General features: G+C 43.7%; 1 protein-coding gene across 2 annotated transcripts in view; it reads left to right on the top strand.

The window, feature by feature from the left end:
* USP34 (ubiquitin specific peptidase 34) overlaps nucleotides 1-17,489 on the top strand; it is a 208,147-nt gene that overhangs the window by 165,904 nt on the left and 24,754 nt on the right. For both annotated transcript variants that reach the window (XM_040429731.1, XM_040429733.1), the window contains 10 exons: nucleotides 1,240-1,287; nucleotides 4,287-4,352; nucleotides 4,435-4,515; nucleotides 5,416-5,501; nucleotides 6,695-6,863; nucleotides 7,166-7,240; nucleotides 7,345-7,496; nucleotides 9,328-9,376; nucleotides 9,564-9,668; nucleotides 11,383-11,427. In XM_040429731.1, coding sequence (XP_040285665.1) covers nucleotides 1,240-1,287; nucleotides 4,287-4,352; nucleotides 4,435-4,515; nucleotides 5,416-5,501; nucleotides 6,695-6,863; nucleotides 7,166-7,240; nucleotides 7,345-7,496; nucleotides 9,328-9,376; nucleotides 9,564-9,668; nucleotides 11,383-11,427 — 876 coding nt within the window. The remainder of the gene's footprint in view (nucleotides 1-1,239; nucleotides 1,288-4,286; nucleotides 4,353-4,434; nucleotides 4,516-5,415; nucleotides 5,502-6,694; nucleotides 6,864-7,165; nucleotides 7,241-7,344; nucleotides 7,497-9,327; nucleotides 9,377-9,563; nucleotides 9,669-11,382; nucleotides 11,428-17,489) is intronic.

Below are 17,489 nucleotides of genomic sequence, written 5' to 3'. Positions count from 1 at the left end.
GGATCCGTTTTCTATTGTGTCAGGGAAAATGGATCCATACGCATTGACTTACATTGTGTGTCAGGACGGATCCGTTTGTCTCAGTTTTGTCAGACGGACACCAAAACGCTGCAAGCAGTGTTTTGGTGTCCGCCTCCAAAGCGGAATGGAGACTGAACAGAGCCAAACTGATGCCTTCTGAGCGGATCCTTATCCATTCAGAATGCATTAGGGCAAAACTGATCCGTTTTCGACTGCTTGAGAGAGCCCTGAACGGATCTCACAAACGGGAACCAAAACGCCAGTGTGAAAGTAGCCTAATGCTTATCTTGCCAATCTCCTGCACCTTTTGTGTCAGCGCTTCCTTGGTCGCCCACCAGTCTGTTTGCCCAGCAATGTCTTGACGTGTGAGTATTGCAGTCAGTCACTGGCTGCATATGTGAGCTCGGTGGTGTCAGTGCTTTACTGCTGCTGTAACAGAGCTTCCAGTGCTTCCAGAACTATGCCGCCATAACAGAGCTTCCATAAGAGTGCTACAGCCAGTGATCTGCTGCAGAAAAGTCTCATGTTGACATGCCACGTCATTATTGGAACCCCTGGCAGGAGACCAAAGAAGTGTCAGGACATGAGTTGCATGGGATTGGTCAGGTGCGTACTACTTGTTTTGTTACTTTATACCTTTGTTAGCTTTTTGCAAAAGATTTGATGGGACTGGAAAACCCCTGTAAAAGAAATGTCACCAATTTTATTTTTACCAGTTAAAACCATATAGCAACACATATGATTTTTTCCTAATCTCTTTTTTAATTTCTGATTGCAGACATTTTAATAATTTTTTTTCTGAACGTGATTGAGGCGGCCATCTTTCCTGAGCTGTGCTTAACGGCATTTAGAAAGCATTAAGAAAATTGCTTTCCGGCAGCCACATTATTATTAGGCTTATTGGCCAGTGGTTTTTGTTTAAATATAGACCGTGACATGGAAAATGTAAAAATAACTTCACCAAAAAGTCTTTTAAAAATATGTCAACTAAAAATGTGATTTTAAACAATGGGTCATTTTCTAATGACACATTCCTTTTAAGAGAAGGCAAAAGGAGTGTTGTCAGCATATGGCTTCTTATATTCTCTGAGTTTCCATTCACATAGCTGGGAGAGTAGATGTGAAGAATTCACGTTTCCATCTGATTCTCTCATTATTCTCCCAGAATTTGTATTATTTAGTAGAGCTGTTTTTAAATTAGGCATTTTTCTCTTGCAGTTGAGTACATCGTTTGTTTTGGAGACCTTCATTCACTCCAAAGAGAAGGTATTTTTCATACTGCCAGTTTTGTCCTTTTTTTTACATTATAAAAGCCAAATGTTAAATGCTATATAAAGTTTTGTTTTAGAGGGGAATATGCAAATTTAACGTTGTATTCATAATGCTTTATGCATATTGGGCCATCCCAGTAATTTTGTATGTAGTAAATGACCGTTACAATTAGGGATGAGTTAATCGACTTTGGATGAAACATCCGAAGTCGATTTGCATAAAACTTAGTTCTAATACTGTACGGAGCAGGGGCTTTCCCTTCCTCCCTAGTGGTCCCCACCAGCTTGTAGGATTCTAGCAGTCTTTGTTGCTCTGTTGGTGCTGACAGTCAACAAAGAAGAATCAGGATTGGAGAATACTGGGGAGGAAGGTAAGACGCAGAGTAGTCATGGCCATGCTTAGTTGAGACCTTTGATATTACGGGATTATCCACTTCTTTTTATATTGATGACTTATCGTCAGGATAGTAATAAAGTGTAGAAGCAGCACCAGTCGGTCCTTGTTGATGTATCCAAATAGATGCAACAGCCTCACCGATGGCCTTGGATCCAACGGCCAGAATATATAGAAAAGTGCAGACGGTATCAGCAGGATCTCACATCATCCATTTTATTCAGACTTCAAAGCAATAATACAAATGGCAAAGTTTCGGCTGATACACAGCCTTTGTCAAGCCTACTCACATTGTGTCACATACATCAATTTATAGTAAAAACAAGTGCGCCACCCTAATCCGGATTATCCAATTGCGGGCAATGGCACAGCCTGACCAATGAGAATGCGTATTTATTTAACCTAATACACCTATATGCCTCACCTGAGTATCCAACAATCCTCCTAAAGGTTAACCCCATCATCGCTTAACGTCTGTAATTGCTAAGTCTCAAATATAAAGCAAAACAACACTTGCCATGTCCTGCGTTTCTTACTGCTCAGTGCGCATGTATACCCAGCTGTCTAATCATTCACATCATCATCAATGGTCCACGTAATGCGTCCATGGGTCCGCCCCTAAGCGTCACGTTACTCCGTCATCTACTGCTGACGTCATCCGGTCGCGACAAGCGCTCCCAATTACATCACCCTGGCGTTGACGCGCAACTTACTGACCTCCCAGAGGGCGTCCCAATGTTACCACAGCAACACTGAAGGTATCCAGAGGTCCATAGAAGTCCCATGACTGTAAACAGTGATCAATCACATGCATAAGGGAAACTGGATGAACAATGATCCCAATCCACACTACAAGGTATGGATTGTGGGGTAATGACCCCAGACTGTCCGGATAATCAATCCGCATATTACAATAAAGTCAGACATGCATGTGATCAGGGCAACCCATATGTGATCTAATCCGCAGAGGCATAATCCATATCCTGATGTCACTATACACACTCCTCAACAACTCAAGCGGGCATCAACATCTCCTGCTCCGCCATTGTCAAAAGACAGAATTGCCATATACACTCCCTCAGACAATCACGGATTGGATAATCCGGATGGGGGTGGCGCACTTGTTTTTACTATAAATTGATGTATGTGACACAATGTGAGTAGGCTTGACAAAGGCTGTGTATCAGCCGAAACGTTGCCATTTGTATTATTGCTTTGAAGTCCGAATAAAGTCGATGATGTGAGATCCTGCTCATACCGTCTGCACTTTTAATATCAAATCGGTGGGGGTCTGACTCCAGGCACCCCCACCGATCAGCTGCTTGAGACCTCAGTGCTCGTACAAGCAATGCCTGCTCTTTACTGTTTACCTCGCTCGCCGTCACAATGAGCAGGTGTTAATTACATCAGCGCCGTCCCATTCACTTCAGTAGGACAGCTCCTTCCTTTTCACACTAGCCCACGTGATTTATGTCCAGAGCAAGCATGATAAAAGGTCCTGTTGGGCTGAAACGTCAGTAGCTAATTGTTACTTCTGAACATATACCTATACTCATGTTTTTTAATTGGATGACGCTTACGATTGAAGAAATATTGTGTGGTTCCACTATTTAACTGTCATCCTTAGGACAGGCCGTCAATATCTGATCTGCAGGGGCCCAAACACCCCACTGATCAGCTCTTTCTAAGTAGCTTCTGCACTGGACCTACGCAGCTCTGTCCATTGTGTAGTGGACGTAGCTGGTCACGGCTGCACTGCACCCATTGAAGGAGAGGTGTCGTTGTCAGACCTCTGCTGATCAGATCCTGAGGATAGGTCCCCAACAATAAAATCCAGGAAAACTCCTTAAGCATTTAAAACGGGCCAGGAGGTGGAAGTATGGACCTTGTGTCAGCAGAAGTGAGAATATGGTACAAGGAAACCTCTCTCTATAGTGGAATAGACAGATGAATGCGGATATTTGTCTAGTGTCTGAAAGCATCAGAATGGACGAACAGGAGAGCTGCAAATAGAAACCAGTTCGACTTAAATTTTGTAACTGAAATTGATTCATAAGAGCATGTTTGTAATTTGCCCTATTTCAAAAATTTTCCACCAAGATGGCCAGACATGGAAACAAGTAAATTGGGTCAGTCACAAAGACTGGGGACAAAAATCTCAAGATTTTCTGGAAGGATTCTGTATCTGTGTGCTATATAAGTGGAAGATTATGTGTGTCACCTACACTTTATTTCTTTTAAGGGCTCATGCACACAACCGTATGTATTTTGCGGTCCGCAAAAACGGATCTGCAAAAATTACATCCGTGTGTATTCCATATTTTGCGGAACGGAACAGCTGGCCCTTCATAGAACAGTATTATCCTTGTCTGTAATGCAGACAATAATAGGACATGTTCTATTTTTTTTGGCGGAATGGAAATACGGACATATGGAAACGAAATGCACACTGAGTAACTTCTGGTTGTTTTATTTTTTTGCTGACCCATTGAAGTGAATGGTTCCGCATACGGTCTGCAAAAAACCCCGGAATGGACACTGAAAGAAAATCCGTTTGTGTGCATGAGCCCTAAATGTCATGTTTTATTTCCTCTATTTAGCCCACAATGCTTCAGTGGATTGAGCTACTGACAAAGCAGTTTAACAACAGCCAGGCAGCTTGTGAGGTAAGATGTATAGAATTACCTAGTGAACCACAACGTGGCCTCTGAAGCCGTGCCGAGTTCCTGATCTTTGCTTTTCTCTCAGTGGTTCCTGGACCGCATGGCTGATGATGACTGGTGGCCAATGCAGATACTGATCAAATGCCCAAATCAGATAGTGAGACAGGTGGGTGAGAACTTGATGATACCTTTTTCCCTTTTTTATGTTTTATTTCTTAACCTGCATGAATATGTGTAAAATTAATAACTTGTCTTATTCCCTGTAATTAAATCTCTAGCTAGCCTCTACATACATGCCAAGCAAGGCCTCACTCCGAGGACTGGATTGCGGTTCCCTCTGGAAACTATAGATTTAGCTCAGGTCATACATGTCCTTCTCACACGGCTACAACTTACAAGTCACACCCCAGTCTCAGTCTTGCCACCTCTTTAGGCCTCGTGCTTACAACCATATTTTTCTTCAGTGTGCTGTCCATTTTTCAAATGCATAGCACACTTGACTCAATGGGTGTCGCGACACTTCTTTTTATTTTTTTCCACGTATCCGTGTTCCCGATCAAAGAATCTCAGGGTATCCTCTATTCCAGGTATGCTCAACCTGCGGCCCCCCAGCTGTTGTAAAACTACAACTCACACAATGCCCTGCTGATGGCTGTAGGCTGTTCGGGCATGCTGGGAGTTGTAGTTTTGCAACAGCTGGAGGGCCGCAGTTTGAGCATGCCTGCTCTATTCTTTTCTGTTTTACCAATAAAAGTAGCCATTTCTATTAATGGGAGTGAGAAAAAACACAATGCACACAGTCATTATCTGTTACTCCCTGGTCCATTTTTGGCAGACCAAAAGTCGGATCCCGCAGTGTGCATGAGGCCAGAGGCAGAATTTTAAAGTGTGAAACTTACCAGTCTCAATAATGTTGTATCTGATTGGTAATTATGGTGAAGTCATCTTCAAAGGTACTCAGGGTACTCTCATTTGGTTAACTTGCAACCTATTGATAAATGGAACCATAACTAGTATTAGAAATTTCCATTTTGAAGTTTTAATTTGAATTTAATTTTTGCGATAGATGTTCCAGCGTCTCTGCATCCATGTTATTCAGAGGCTGCGATCAGCACATGCTCATTTGTACCTGCAGCCTGGCATAGAAGATGGGTAAGTATATTGGGTGATCCTCTCTATCTCTCATCCTTTTCTAGTAACATATGAAGTTTAACTTATGTAGTAGCTAATGCATTTCTAGATGTGCAGAACCTCTACCACTGCCAGATATATTCATGTCGTTTCTGTTGTGAGAAGGCTGGCTTATAACATTGTCTTGGCTAAAAGCCATCTTTCAGAGTGTTCCTCAACCCCAGTCCTCAGGGCCCACCTGCCGGTCATGTTTTCAGGATTTCCTTAGTATTGAGCAGGTGATATAATTAGTGTCAGTGCATCAGGCCTTACCTCAGGTATTCATTCTGTGGGATATTCTCAAATCATGACTGGCAGGTGGGCCTTGAGAACTGGAGTTGAGGAACACTGATCTATCAGATCCTTTTCATGTCCGAAGCAAAGCTTTTAAATTATAGGCACCAAACCTTGTACAAATGTTTGTAAATTGATTAAACACGACCTGCAACTAATTGTAGCCGCGTCCATATAACATAATAATGTTTTTACATTCGACAATCATGCTGCCATTTTAAGAACTTCTGTCATCAGAAACGTGGACCTAAAACCATCTCACCTGAGACATGAGCCTCGGCAGCTGAAGATCATGGTCTTTGTCCCATTAGCCATCATTCCCGAGAAAATTACACTTATGTAATATGCAAATCCGCAACAAGGGTGGTGCTATTGCATCTTGGTGCTCCGCTCGCTCCTCTTCATGCCGCTCCCCCACCATAAAGAGTGACAGGCGAGGCGGTGAAAATATATTCATGCCTGGCTCTGAAGTCTCACAGGAGCAATAAAGGGATGGAGACCGCCGGGCAGATGGGAAATCTTCCTCCCTTTATTATTTGTGTGCCGATCGCGCTCCCGCTAGACTTTAGGGCCAGGCATGAATATTTTTTCACTGTCTGGCCTGTCAGTCTCAGCGGCCGGAGTAATGCTATTACAAAAGTGCCATTTTCTCAGGAAAGCAGCAACGGAGACTGGTGGGGCAGAGATCATGATCTTGAGCTGTCAAAGGCTCATGTCTCAGGTAAGATGGTTTTAGGTCTATGTTTCTGATGACTGAACTCCTTTAACTCGAGAACTTACCACTTATTTCCGTATAATATTAATGGGGAAGATAAGTGATTGCATTTGACTTATTTGTGTTATTAGATATTTAATACATATCCCCTTGGCCCATTGTATAGTTCTGATGACATGGATGGGCCTGTAGAAGATATTGGAAGCCGCTCCTGTGTTACTCGCTTTGTGAAAACATTGCTGTCAATAATGGAGCATGGCGTTAAACCTCACAGCAAGCACCTGACTGAGTACTTTGCCTTTCTGTATGAGTTTGTCAAAATGGGAGAAGAAGAGGTAATTTCATATGTTTTATGTCTTTCTCTAGAGATATCTGTGTATGTTTGTATAATTATGTGTTAATGCATGGGCATAGCTAGATGAGAGCTGGCATGGTCCAAAAGGGGGGGATGCCGCATCATCAGCAGAAAGCTTGGTATAGAATTGTAATATTGTATACTATTTCGGTGCACACTTTACATGGCCGCCAGATTTGTCCCTGTTATATCTATGTCAGGCTCTTTTTCTTGTTTTTACTTTAGCCAGGTTTGTGCACATCTACAGATCTTTTGCAGGTTTATCATTGGTTTCTCTTTCAGAGCCAATTTCTACTGTCTCTACAAGCCATATCAACCATGGTGCATTTTTACATGGGAACCAAAGGTCCAGAAAACGTGAGTGGATAAAGCACAGCCCAGTTACTGCCAATACCAGATAGTGAACTAGGTTATTCAATGCATGTGGAATCCTCTTCTAACTGTGTATCTGCCGTTTTTAGCCACAGGTTGAAGTATTGTCTGAGGAAGAAGAAGGAGAAGAAGAGGAAGAAGAAGATATTCTTTCACTTGCTGAAGAAAAGTACAGGCCCGCTGCTTTAGAAAAGATGATTGCTCTTATAGCTTTCCTGGTGGAACAGTCTCGTTCAGAAAGGTAGGTTGTAACTGAATACCTGTAGAGTTCTGGGCAATTAACTTCTTGCTCGTTCCCATCTAGCATCTGGATCTGACACGGGCAGGAATAACCTCCACCAAGCTGTAATTCTTGCTAATATTGGATGAAATCCTATAGCAGAAAGTGCAGAATGTATTTTGTGATGACTGTAGGATGCTGCAATCTTTTGTATTAGAAAGATCCATGTATACAGTTAGTAGACAACCTGGTCCCCAATAGTTATTGCAAACCGGGCAAAATCTAATTTCTCATGAATGCATTAGGGGACACCAGGACCATAGGTATATACCCAGCTACCTCTAGGAGGCTGATCATTGTCCGGTAAATATGGTAATACATTTGCATGCAGTCGTGTATTTCACTGTGTTTTTCATGTGACTGTATACAAGTAAAATTTTGAACAGGAAATAGTGGTACAATAAACGGAGCATAATGCTTAATAACACGGACGGCAGAACTGCTTTATAGATCCTAGTCTGCATTGCTAAGGACATGTGCCTTAGGCTACTTTCACACTAGCGTTCAGAGCGTGTCCGTCTGATGTCTGCTCAGGACGGATCCGTCTGCATTATAGTTTAAAAAAAATTCTAAGTGTGAAAGTAGCCTGAACGGATCCGTCCAGACTTTACATTGAAAGTCAATGGGGGACGGATCCGTTTGAAGATTGAGCCATATTGTGTGATCTTCAAACGGATCCGTCCCCATTGACTTACATTGTAAGTCTGGACGGATCCGCTTGCCTCCGCACGGCCAGGCGGACACCCGAACGCTGCAAGCAGCGTTCAGGTGTCCGCTTGCTGAGCGGAGGCTGAACGCTGCCAGACTGATGCATTCTGAGCAGATCCGCGTCCACTCAGAATGCATTAGGGCAGTACGGATGCGTTCGGGGCCGCTTGTGAGCCCCTTCAAACGGAGCTCTCAAGCGGACACCCGAACACTAGTGTGAAAGTAGCATAACACGGACTGCAGAACTGCTTTATAGATCCTAGTCTGCATTGCTAAGGACATGTGCCTTAGGGATTGCCAAATCACCCGTGTATTTATTCTAGAGTGTACAGTTTCTTTGAACGCTTGTTATTATTTCAGCCTTAGAAAAATGCATGTGTAAGGCTGTGTTCGCAGATTCAGTCACACTTGGAAAAAAATACCACAACGTGCAGAATTCTGGGACTCTACTATAGGTCTGTGGGCTACGAGGAGTGCTGTCATAGTTAAATGTTGGATCTAAGATCCTAAATTGATGGAAAACGGGGGAAAAAGCTAAAGTTTTCTAAAATTATGAAAAATAGCTTAAAAGAGGACTTTTCATCTATTATGACACTGTGAACTAACTATACAGACATGTAGAGCGGCGCCCGGGGATCTCACTGCACTTACTATTATCCCCGGGCGCCGCTCCGTTCTCCCGATATGCCCTCCGGTATCTTCGCTCAGTAAGTTATAGTAGGCAGAGATTTCAGTCACTAAGTTATGGTAGGCGGAGTCTGCCCTTGTTCTTCTGTATCGCTGGCCAGTCGCATTGCAGAGCTCACAGCCTGGGAGAAAATAACCTCCCACGCTGTGAGCTCTGCGCTGCGATTGGCCAGAACAAGGGCAAACTCCGCCTACCATAACTTAGTGACTGAAATCTCCGCCTACTATAACTTAGTGAGCGGAGATACCGGAGGGGAGAACGGAGCGGCGCCCAGGGGTAATAGTAAGTGCAGTGAGATCCCCGGGCGCCGCTCTACATGTCTGTATAGTTAGTTCACATTGTCATAATAGATGAAAGGTCCTCTTTAAACTGAAATTATGTTCTCCTTCTTAACAGGCATCTCACTCTGTCACAGAACGACATGGCAGCGTTAACAGGTGGAAAGGTAACAACTGTCTGTCTCTGTGTTCCTCCAGTTTGTCCAGATGAACTTCAGCCCCTTGTTCAACTTCACGTAGATGGAAGTTGATTATCTTCCTTTTAAATCCCTTATTTTTATTTTAAGGTGTTATGCCAAACCATGTAGGTTGTCAGTCTGTAATCTGATGATACCTCTAATTTTTGTTTTCTAGGGCTTTCCCTTTCTTTTCCAACATATACGGGATGGGATTAATATCCGACAAACCTGTAATCTTATTTTCAGCCTTTGTCGATACAACAACCGTCTAGCAGAGCATGTGAGTTTAACAGTGTCAAGCACATCGTAGCATGCAGTGTCCTAGTTAAAATAGTGTAAGAATCTGCTACATAAATCAGTATGGTCAGATTGAAGGGGTTTTCTATCCTTAGGATATATCATGGCTCATCTCTCTATTTACACTGGTGTCAGTGCAGCTAAGTCCTTTTCACTCACCACTTCATTCTGCAGATGTGTGCAGATCTATATAGTTCAAAGTTTCATGGTTTTCCTCACTCACTTGAGCGAGCCATAACTTTGTTCTCCAATGGACTAGGGCTGAAACGATTACTCAAATGAATCGAGTAATTCAGCACAAAAAAATCTTCAATGCAAATTTTTTGCATCGAGGATTCGTTTGTGTCATGTGACCTCTGGAGTGAAGTGCTTGCTATTACTTACTGCTCCGTGGTCACCCGCCGGCCTGCACCGCGCTGCACTTTCTTCCTGACACATTGTCAGGTCATAGTGCACGTGGCACTGGGGGGGAAGCTGGTGGCACTAGGGTATAGTGGAGCTGATGGCACTGGGGGGGAACTGATGCACTTGGGCTGATGAGTTTTTATAAAGGTAAACTGTCTATTAATTCATTTTTTTCTTATTAGAGTACTCGATTAATCGTAAAAAATTATCGATAGAATACTCTATTTCTAAAATAATCGTTTACTGCAGCCCGACAATGGACATAACCATATGAGGACATTTTTTTATCATGCCATTTAATGTGCAATATAATGTATTGTGAAACTGTAAAAAAAAAGTTTTGAAGTTTGTAGGGTGGAATAAAAAAATAAATTCCACAATTCTTTTTTTAGATTTCTTTTTTTGTGACATTCAGTATGTGATAAGTGACATGACAAGCTTATTACACGAGTCAGTATGAGTATGGAGATACCAAATTTGAATTGTAGCTGGAGAGGATCAGAGGACAAAGGCAGCCCAATCTAACTTCGCAGCTAACATATCGCAGTCACTAATGACCCAACATCCGAGGAGTTAAATGGACAAGTTATCTCTGATCCTGGCAACTCCCGGGGGATGTCAGGGTTGTAAAAACACAGTCCGAGTCCACCCTGTATGGCACAAGCACTGATTGGGTGCAGTGGCCATGGGCAGTTTATAGGTACATCACCTCTGCACCTTGGCCATGCACGGAAGCTTTTAAGAGGCATTCCGTCATAATAGAAGTCCATGGGCAACAGGACTCCTGCTTAACAGAAACCAGATGGATCCTTTATGCTGCCCATAGACTTCTGTTATGACGAAATGCCTCTTAAAGGCTTTCGTGGTGCATTCAGTCATAAAATTCAGTTATATTCCGTGATAACGGAATTCCCACCGAACCTGAACTCAAAAACGTTGAGTTCACTCATTCCTACTCATAGGCTAATGGGATATAGGCACAGTTTTTAGCAGTAGTGGTAGCACCACTTCTATAAACATTCTTGCCTCCTGTCTCACAGCTCAGAGCACCATTGCTTGTGTGACCACTTGTATACCACAAAATTAGCTCTTAACTTTGACATATTCTAGATAGTAGTGGGCGGATTTATGAAAACTGGCTAAAGTCAAAACTGTCTTTTGCTGCAACCAATGACAACAAATCTTTCTTTTTTCAAGACTGTAAGAAATGAAAGGTGTGCTGTGACTAGTTGTTTTGGGCACAAAAACGGTTTACAATCTGTTCTTATACATGTTTTCTTATTTTTTCTTAGATCGCATCCATGCTTTTCACATCCATAGCAAAGCTAACCCCAGAGGTAAGCCTCATTTCATTAAAACATGATGCATGCTTACCCATTTGCTGCCAGAAAGATTTTCGCAAAGAAAAAATCATATTGTACCCCCATACCCACATATTTTTCAATATATGGTCTTAAAAGAAGAAACCTGGAACATTGTGAAAATATAGAAAATAGACTTTTTCCAGGGTGCAGGTGCCCACAAAGAGGTCTCAGAGTGCCGCCTCCGGCACCCGTGCCATAGGTTCGCTACCACTGTCCTAGTGATACTTGCCGCTTGCTCTACCTTCTCCATGGCCCCTCTTTTGGAGATAGGAGCGTGTCCCAGAGGTGGGAGCTGCACTTTTCTGACATTGATGGCACATCCTAGCGATATGCCTCTATATTCTACATGGGAATACCCCTTTAATCCTGTGTTAACATGTACATATCTTCATACACGTATATTCATCAGAACAAAACAGAGCAATAATTGTCATGATACTGATGCCAGTAAACTTTTACACACAGCCATAAAAACAGATTTAATATTTTTTAGCTGTTCCTCAACTCCAAAATAATCATTTGTACCAAATATTTAGTCATTTGGTGCCACGTACCCTTACAGTCAGGTCCATAAATATTGGGACATCAACACAATTGTAAAATTTTTGGCTCTATACCCCACCACAATGTATTTGAAATGAAACGAACAAGATGTGCTTTAACTGCAGACTGTCAGCTGTAATTTGAGGGTATTGACATCCAAATCAGGTGAACGGTGTAGGAATTACAACAGTTTGCATATGTGCCTCCCACTTGTTAACCCCTTAAGGACTCGGCCCTATTTCACCTTAAGGACTTGGCCATTTTTTGCAAATCTGACCACTGTCACTTTAAGTGCTGATAACTTTAAAACGCTTTGACTTACCCAGGCCGTTCTGAGATTGTTTTTTCGTCACATATTGTACTTCATGACACTGCTAAAATTGGGTCAAAAAAGTTAATTTTTTTGCATAAAAAAATACAATTTTTACCAAAAATTTTGAAAAATTAGCAAATTTCAAACTTTCAGTTTCTCTACTTCTGTAATACATAGTAATACCCCCAAAAATTGTGATGATTTTACATTCCCCATATGTCTACTTCATGTTTGTAGCATTTTGGGAATGATATTTTATTTTTTGGGGATGTTACAAGGCTTAGAAGTTTAGAAGCAAATTTTGAAATTTTCTGAAATCTTCAAAATCCCACTTTTTATGGACCAGTTCAGGTTTGAAGTCATATTGTGAGGCTTAGGGCTCTTTCACACTTGCGTTCTTGTCTTCCGGCATAGAGTTCCGTCGTCGGGGCTCTATGCCGGAAGAATCCTGATCAGGATTATCCTAATGCATTCTGAATGGAGAGAAATCCGTTCAGGATGCATCAGGATGTCTTCAGTTCCGGAACGGAACGTTTTTTGGCCGGAGAAAATACCGCAGCATGCTGCGCTTTTTGCTCCGGCCAAAAATCCGGAACACTTGCCGCAAGGCCGGATCCGGAATTAATGCCCATTGAAAGGCATTGATCCGGATCCGGCCTTAAGCTAAACGTCGTTTCGGCGCATTGCCGGAGCCGACATTTAGCTTTTTCAGAGTGGTTACCATGGCTGCCGGGACGCTAAAGTCCTGGCAGCCATGGTAAAGTGTAGTGGGGAGCAGGGGAGCAGCATACTTACCGTCTGTGCGGCTCCCGGGGCGCTTCAGAGTGACGTCAGGGCGCCCCAAGCGCATGGATCATGTGATCACATGGATCACGTCATCCATGCGCATGGGGTGCTCTGACGTCACTCTGGAGCGCCCCGGGAGCCGCACGGACTGTAAGTATACTGCTCCCCTGCTCCCCGCTCCTACTATGGCAACCAGGACTTTAATAGCGTCCTGGGTGCCATAGTAACACTGAACGCATTTGGAAGACGGTTCCGTCTTCAAATGCTTTCAGTACACTTGCGTTTTTCCGGATCCGGCGTGTAATTCCGGCAAGTGGAGTACACGCCGGATCCGGACAACGCAAGTGTGAAAGAGGCCTTAGATAATAGAAACCTCCCAAAAATGACCCCATTCTAGAAACTACACCCCTCTAGGTATTCAAAACTGTTTTTTCAAACTTTATTAACCCTTTAGGTCTTCCACAAGAGTTAATGGCAGATGGAGAAACAATTTTGAAATTTATATTTTTTGGAAAATTTTCCAATATAATCAATTTTTTCCAGTAGTAAAACAAGGGTTAACTGCCTAACAAAACTCAAAATGGGTTGCCCCGATTCTGTAGTTTGCAGAAACACCCCATATGTGGTCGTAAACTACTGTTTGGCCGAACGGGAGCACATAGAAGGAGGGGAACACCATATGGGTTTTGGAAGGCAGATTTTGCAGGACTGGTTTTGTTTATACCATGTCCCATTTGAAGCCCCCTGTTGCACCCCTAGAATAGAAATTTCAAAAAAGTGACTCCATCTAAGAAAGTACACCCCTCAAGGTATTCAAAACTGGGTTTACAAACTTTGTTAACCCTTTAGGTGTTCCACAAGAGTTGATGGCAGATGGAGAAACAATTTTGAAATTTCTATTTTTTGGAAAATTTTCCAATATAATCAATTTTTTCCAGGAGTAAAACAAGGGTTAACTGCCAAACAAAACTCAAAATGGGTTGCCCCGATTCTGTAGTTTGCAGAAACACCCCATATGTGGTCGTAAACTACTGTTTGGCCGAACGGGAGCACATAGAAGGAGGGGAACACCATATGGGTTTTGGAAGGCAGATTTTGCAGGACTGGTTTTGTTTATACCATGTCCCATTTGAAGCCCCCTGTTGCACCCCTAGAATAGAAATTTCAAAAAAGTGACTCCATCTAAGAAAGTACACCCCTCAAGGTATTCAAAACTGGGTTTACAAACTTTGTTAACCCTTTAGGTGTTCCACAAGAGTTGATGGCAGATGGAGAAACAATTTTGAAATTTCTATTTTTTGGAAAATTTTCCAAAATAATCAATTTTTTCCAGGAGTAAAACAAGGGTTAACTGCCAAACAAAACTCAAAATGGGTTGCCCCGATTCTGTAGTTTGCAGAAACACCCCATATGTGGTCGTAAACTACTATTTGGCTAAACGGCAGGACATAGAAGAAGGGGACACCATATGGTTTTTGGAAGGCAGATTTTGCTGGACTGGTTTATTTACACCATGTACCCTTTCAAGCCCCCTGATGCACCCCTAGAGTAGAAACTCCACAAAAGTGACCCCATCTAGGAAACTACGGGATAAGGTGGTTGTTGTTTTGGGACTATTTTAGGGGTAAATATGATTTTTGGTTGCTCTATATTACTCTTTTTTGAGGCAATGTAACAAAAAAAAAATTCTAAAATTGTTTCTACATTCGCTATTTAGTTTTGTGGAACACCTAAAGGGTTAACATAGTTTGTAAAGTAACTTTTGAATACCTTGAGGGGTGTAGTTTCTTAGATGGGGTCACTTTTTTGGAGTTTCTAGTCTAGGCTACATCAGGGGGGGCTTCTAATGGGACATGGTGTCAAAAAAAAAACTGTCCATCAAAATCTGCCTTCTAGAAACCATATGGAGTTCCCTTCGTTCTATGCCCTGCCGTGCGGCTATATAGCCATTTACGACCACATATGGGGTGTTTCTGCAAACTACAGAATCAGGGCCATAAATATTGAGTTTTGTTTGGCGGTTAACCCTTGCTTTATTACCGGCAAAAAGGATTCAAATGGAAATTTTGCCCAAAAATGAGTGTTTTGGCACCGTTTTTATTTTATATTTTTAACACCGTTCATCCGAGGCGTTTGGGCAAAAGTTATTTTTATAGCGACGACTTTTACGCACGCGACGATGCCCAATATGTATGGTTCTCAGACTTTGGAGACACTAAGCAGGCATCCTAAAAACTGCGGCCCTCCAGATGTTGTAAAACTACAATTCCCACCATGCCCTGCTGATGGCTGTAGGTTGTCTGGGCATGCTGGGAGTTATAGTTTTACAACATCTGGAGGGCCGCAGTTTGAGGATGCCTTCACTAAAACTAATATTTTTTTGGGAAAAAAAAAATGTTTCCGTGTCTCCAAAGTCTGAGAGCCATAGTTTTTTATGTTCTCTAGTGGACTGTTGGGGATTATAAAAATTTAGTACTCCATGGAAGTGTGATACTCCCTGAAGCAATCGATAACGCAGAGGCCCGGATGATCGGGGCAAGTGTCGCACTGAGTGGTGGTGTCCTTCCGTATCCCCCTCCTGCGACACACTCTGCACTTTTTTGGGGTTCGTCCCTTCTTTCCAGTATGGGGGACCACACCTGGAAAGTGTTGGCCAGGGACGATCCGGGCGCCTCCAATTCCCGAGGTACTCCGGCCTGCTCTTTCCCGGTCCGAAAAGATCAGGTCCTTGAGGACTGCCTCATAGAATTGGAGGAATGTCCCTGTGCTGCCAGCGCTTCGGGATAGTACAAAAGAGTTGTACATGGCAACCTGCACCAAGTAGACCGCAACTTTTTTGTACCATGCCCGGGTTTTGCGCATGGCGTTATATGGCTTGAGGACTTGATCCGAGAGATCAACTCCTCCCATATACCGATTGTAGGCGACGATACAATCGGGCTTGAGGACCGTTGCCGCGGTACCTCGCACAGGGACTGGGGTGATGCCGTTACCGTGGATTGTGGACAGCATAAGGACATCCCTCTTGTCCTTATACCTGACCAGCAACAGGTTTCCACTGGTAAGTGCACGGGTCTCACCCCTGGGGATAGGTACCTGGAGGGGGTAGGCAGGGAGGCCGCGTTGATTTTTCCGCACGGTCCCACAAGCGAACGTGGATCTGGCGGCAAGGGACCTGAACAAGGGAATGCTGGTATAAAAGTTGTCCACGTACAAGTGGTAACCCTTATCCAGCAGTGGGTACATAAGGTCCCACACGAGTTTCCCGGTAACACCCAGAGTGGGGGGACATTCTGGGGGTTGAATCCGGGAATCTCGCCCCTCGTACACACGAAATTTGTAAGTGTACCCTGAGGTACTCTCACAAATTTTGTATAGCTTCACGCCATACCTCGCCCGCTTTGTGGGAATATATTGGCGGAAACTGAGTCTCCCCTTGAACGCAACGAGAGACTCATCAACCGCGACCTCCCTTCCAGGTACGTAGGCCTGCTGAAATGTGGCCCCAAAGTGATCGATGACCGGCCGTATCTTGTACAGCCGGTCATAGGCAGGATCACTTCGGGGGGGACATGCTGCATTATCGGAATAATGCAGACATTTCCGGATCGCCTCAAACCGGGGACGTGTCATGACCATACTGTACAGTGGGGTCTGGTATAGGACGTCCCCACTCCAGTATTGCCTGACACTGGGTTTTTGGACTAGACCCATATGCAGCACGAGGCCCCAAAATGTCCTCATCTCGGCTGCACTGACCGGCGTCCAGCCACCGGGTCTAGCCAAAAATGAGCCTGGGTTTTGAGCGACGAACTGTTGGGCGTACAGATTCGTCTGCTCCACCATCAGATTCACCAGTGGGTTACTGAAAAAAAAAACTAAAATAGTCTATTTCAGTAAACCCCACTGTGGGAATCTGGATTCCAGGATTGCCAGCAAAATCCGGAATCTCAGGCTCAAAGTCCACTGGGGGACACCAGCTAAGTTCATCGGCAGGGGGCTCCGGTGGACTTATTTGGTGGGCCGGGAAACCAGTACGAACCCCAGGGCGGCTCGTACTAGGGTGGGCCACAGGATCCCTAGCATGTGGGGCCCCTGGCTCCGCCTGGCGGCGTCTCCGCCGCCTTGGTGGCTCATCGTCATCAGATGATGATGAGGAGGATGCGGATGATAAAAGGAACGTGGGGTCATCCTCATCCTCACTGGGGCTCTCAGAGTCTGAGGCAATCTGGGCGTATGCCTCCTCGGCCGAGAACATCCGGCGGGCCATGGGTGTGTGTGCGTGTATGTGTGCGTGTGTGGAAACCTTTATTATATGTGCGTGTGTGTGGGGGCAACGGGTGTTCGCGTACTAAAAAAGGCAAAAAAAGAAAGGGCAAGTGTTAGGAAAAAA

Source organism: Bufo bufo, chromosome 4 (assembly GCF_905171765.1).
Source record: "Bufo bufo chromosome 4, aBufBuf1.1, whole genome shotgun sequence".
Lineage (NCBI taxonomy): Eukaryota > Metazoa > Chordata > Amphibia > Anura > Bufonidae > Bufo > Bufo bufo.
Note: the sequence above shows the minus strand (reverse complement) of the source record. Positions and strands in the feature narration are given on the sequence as shown.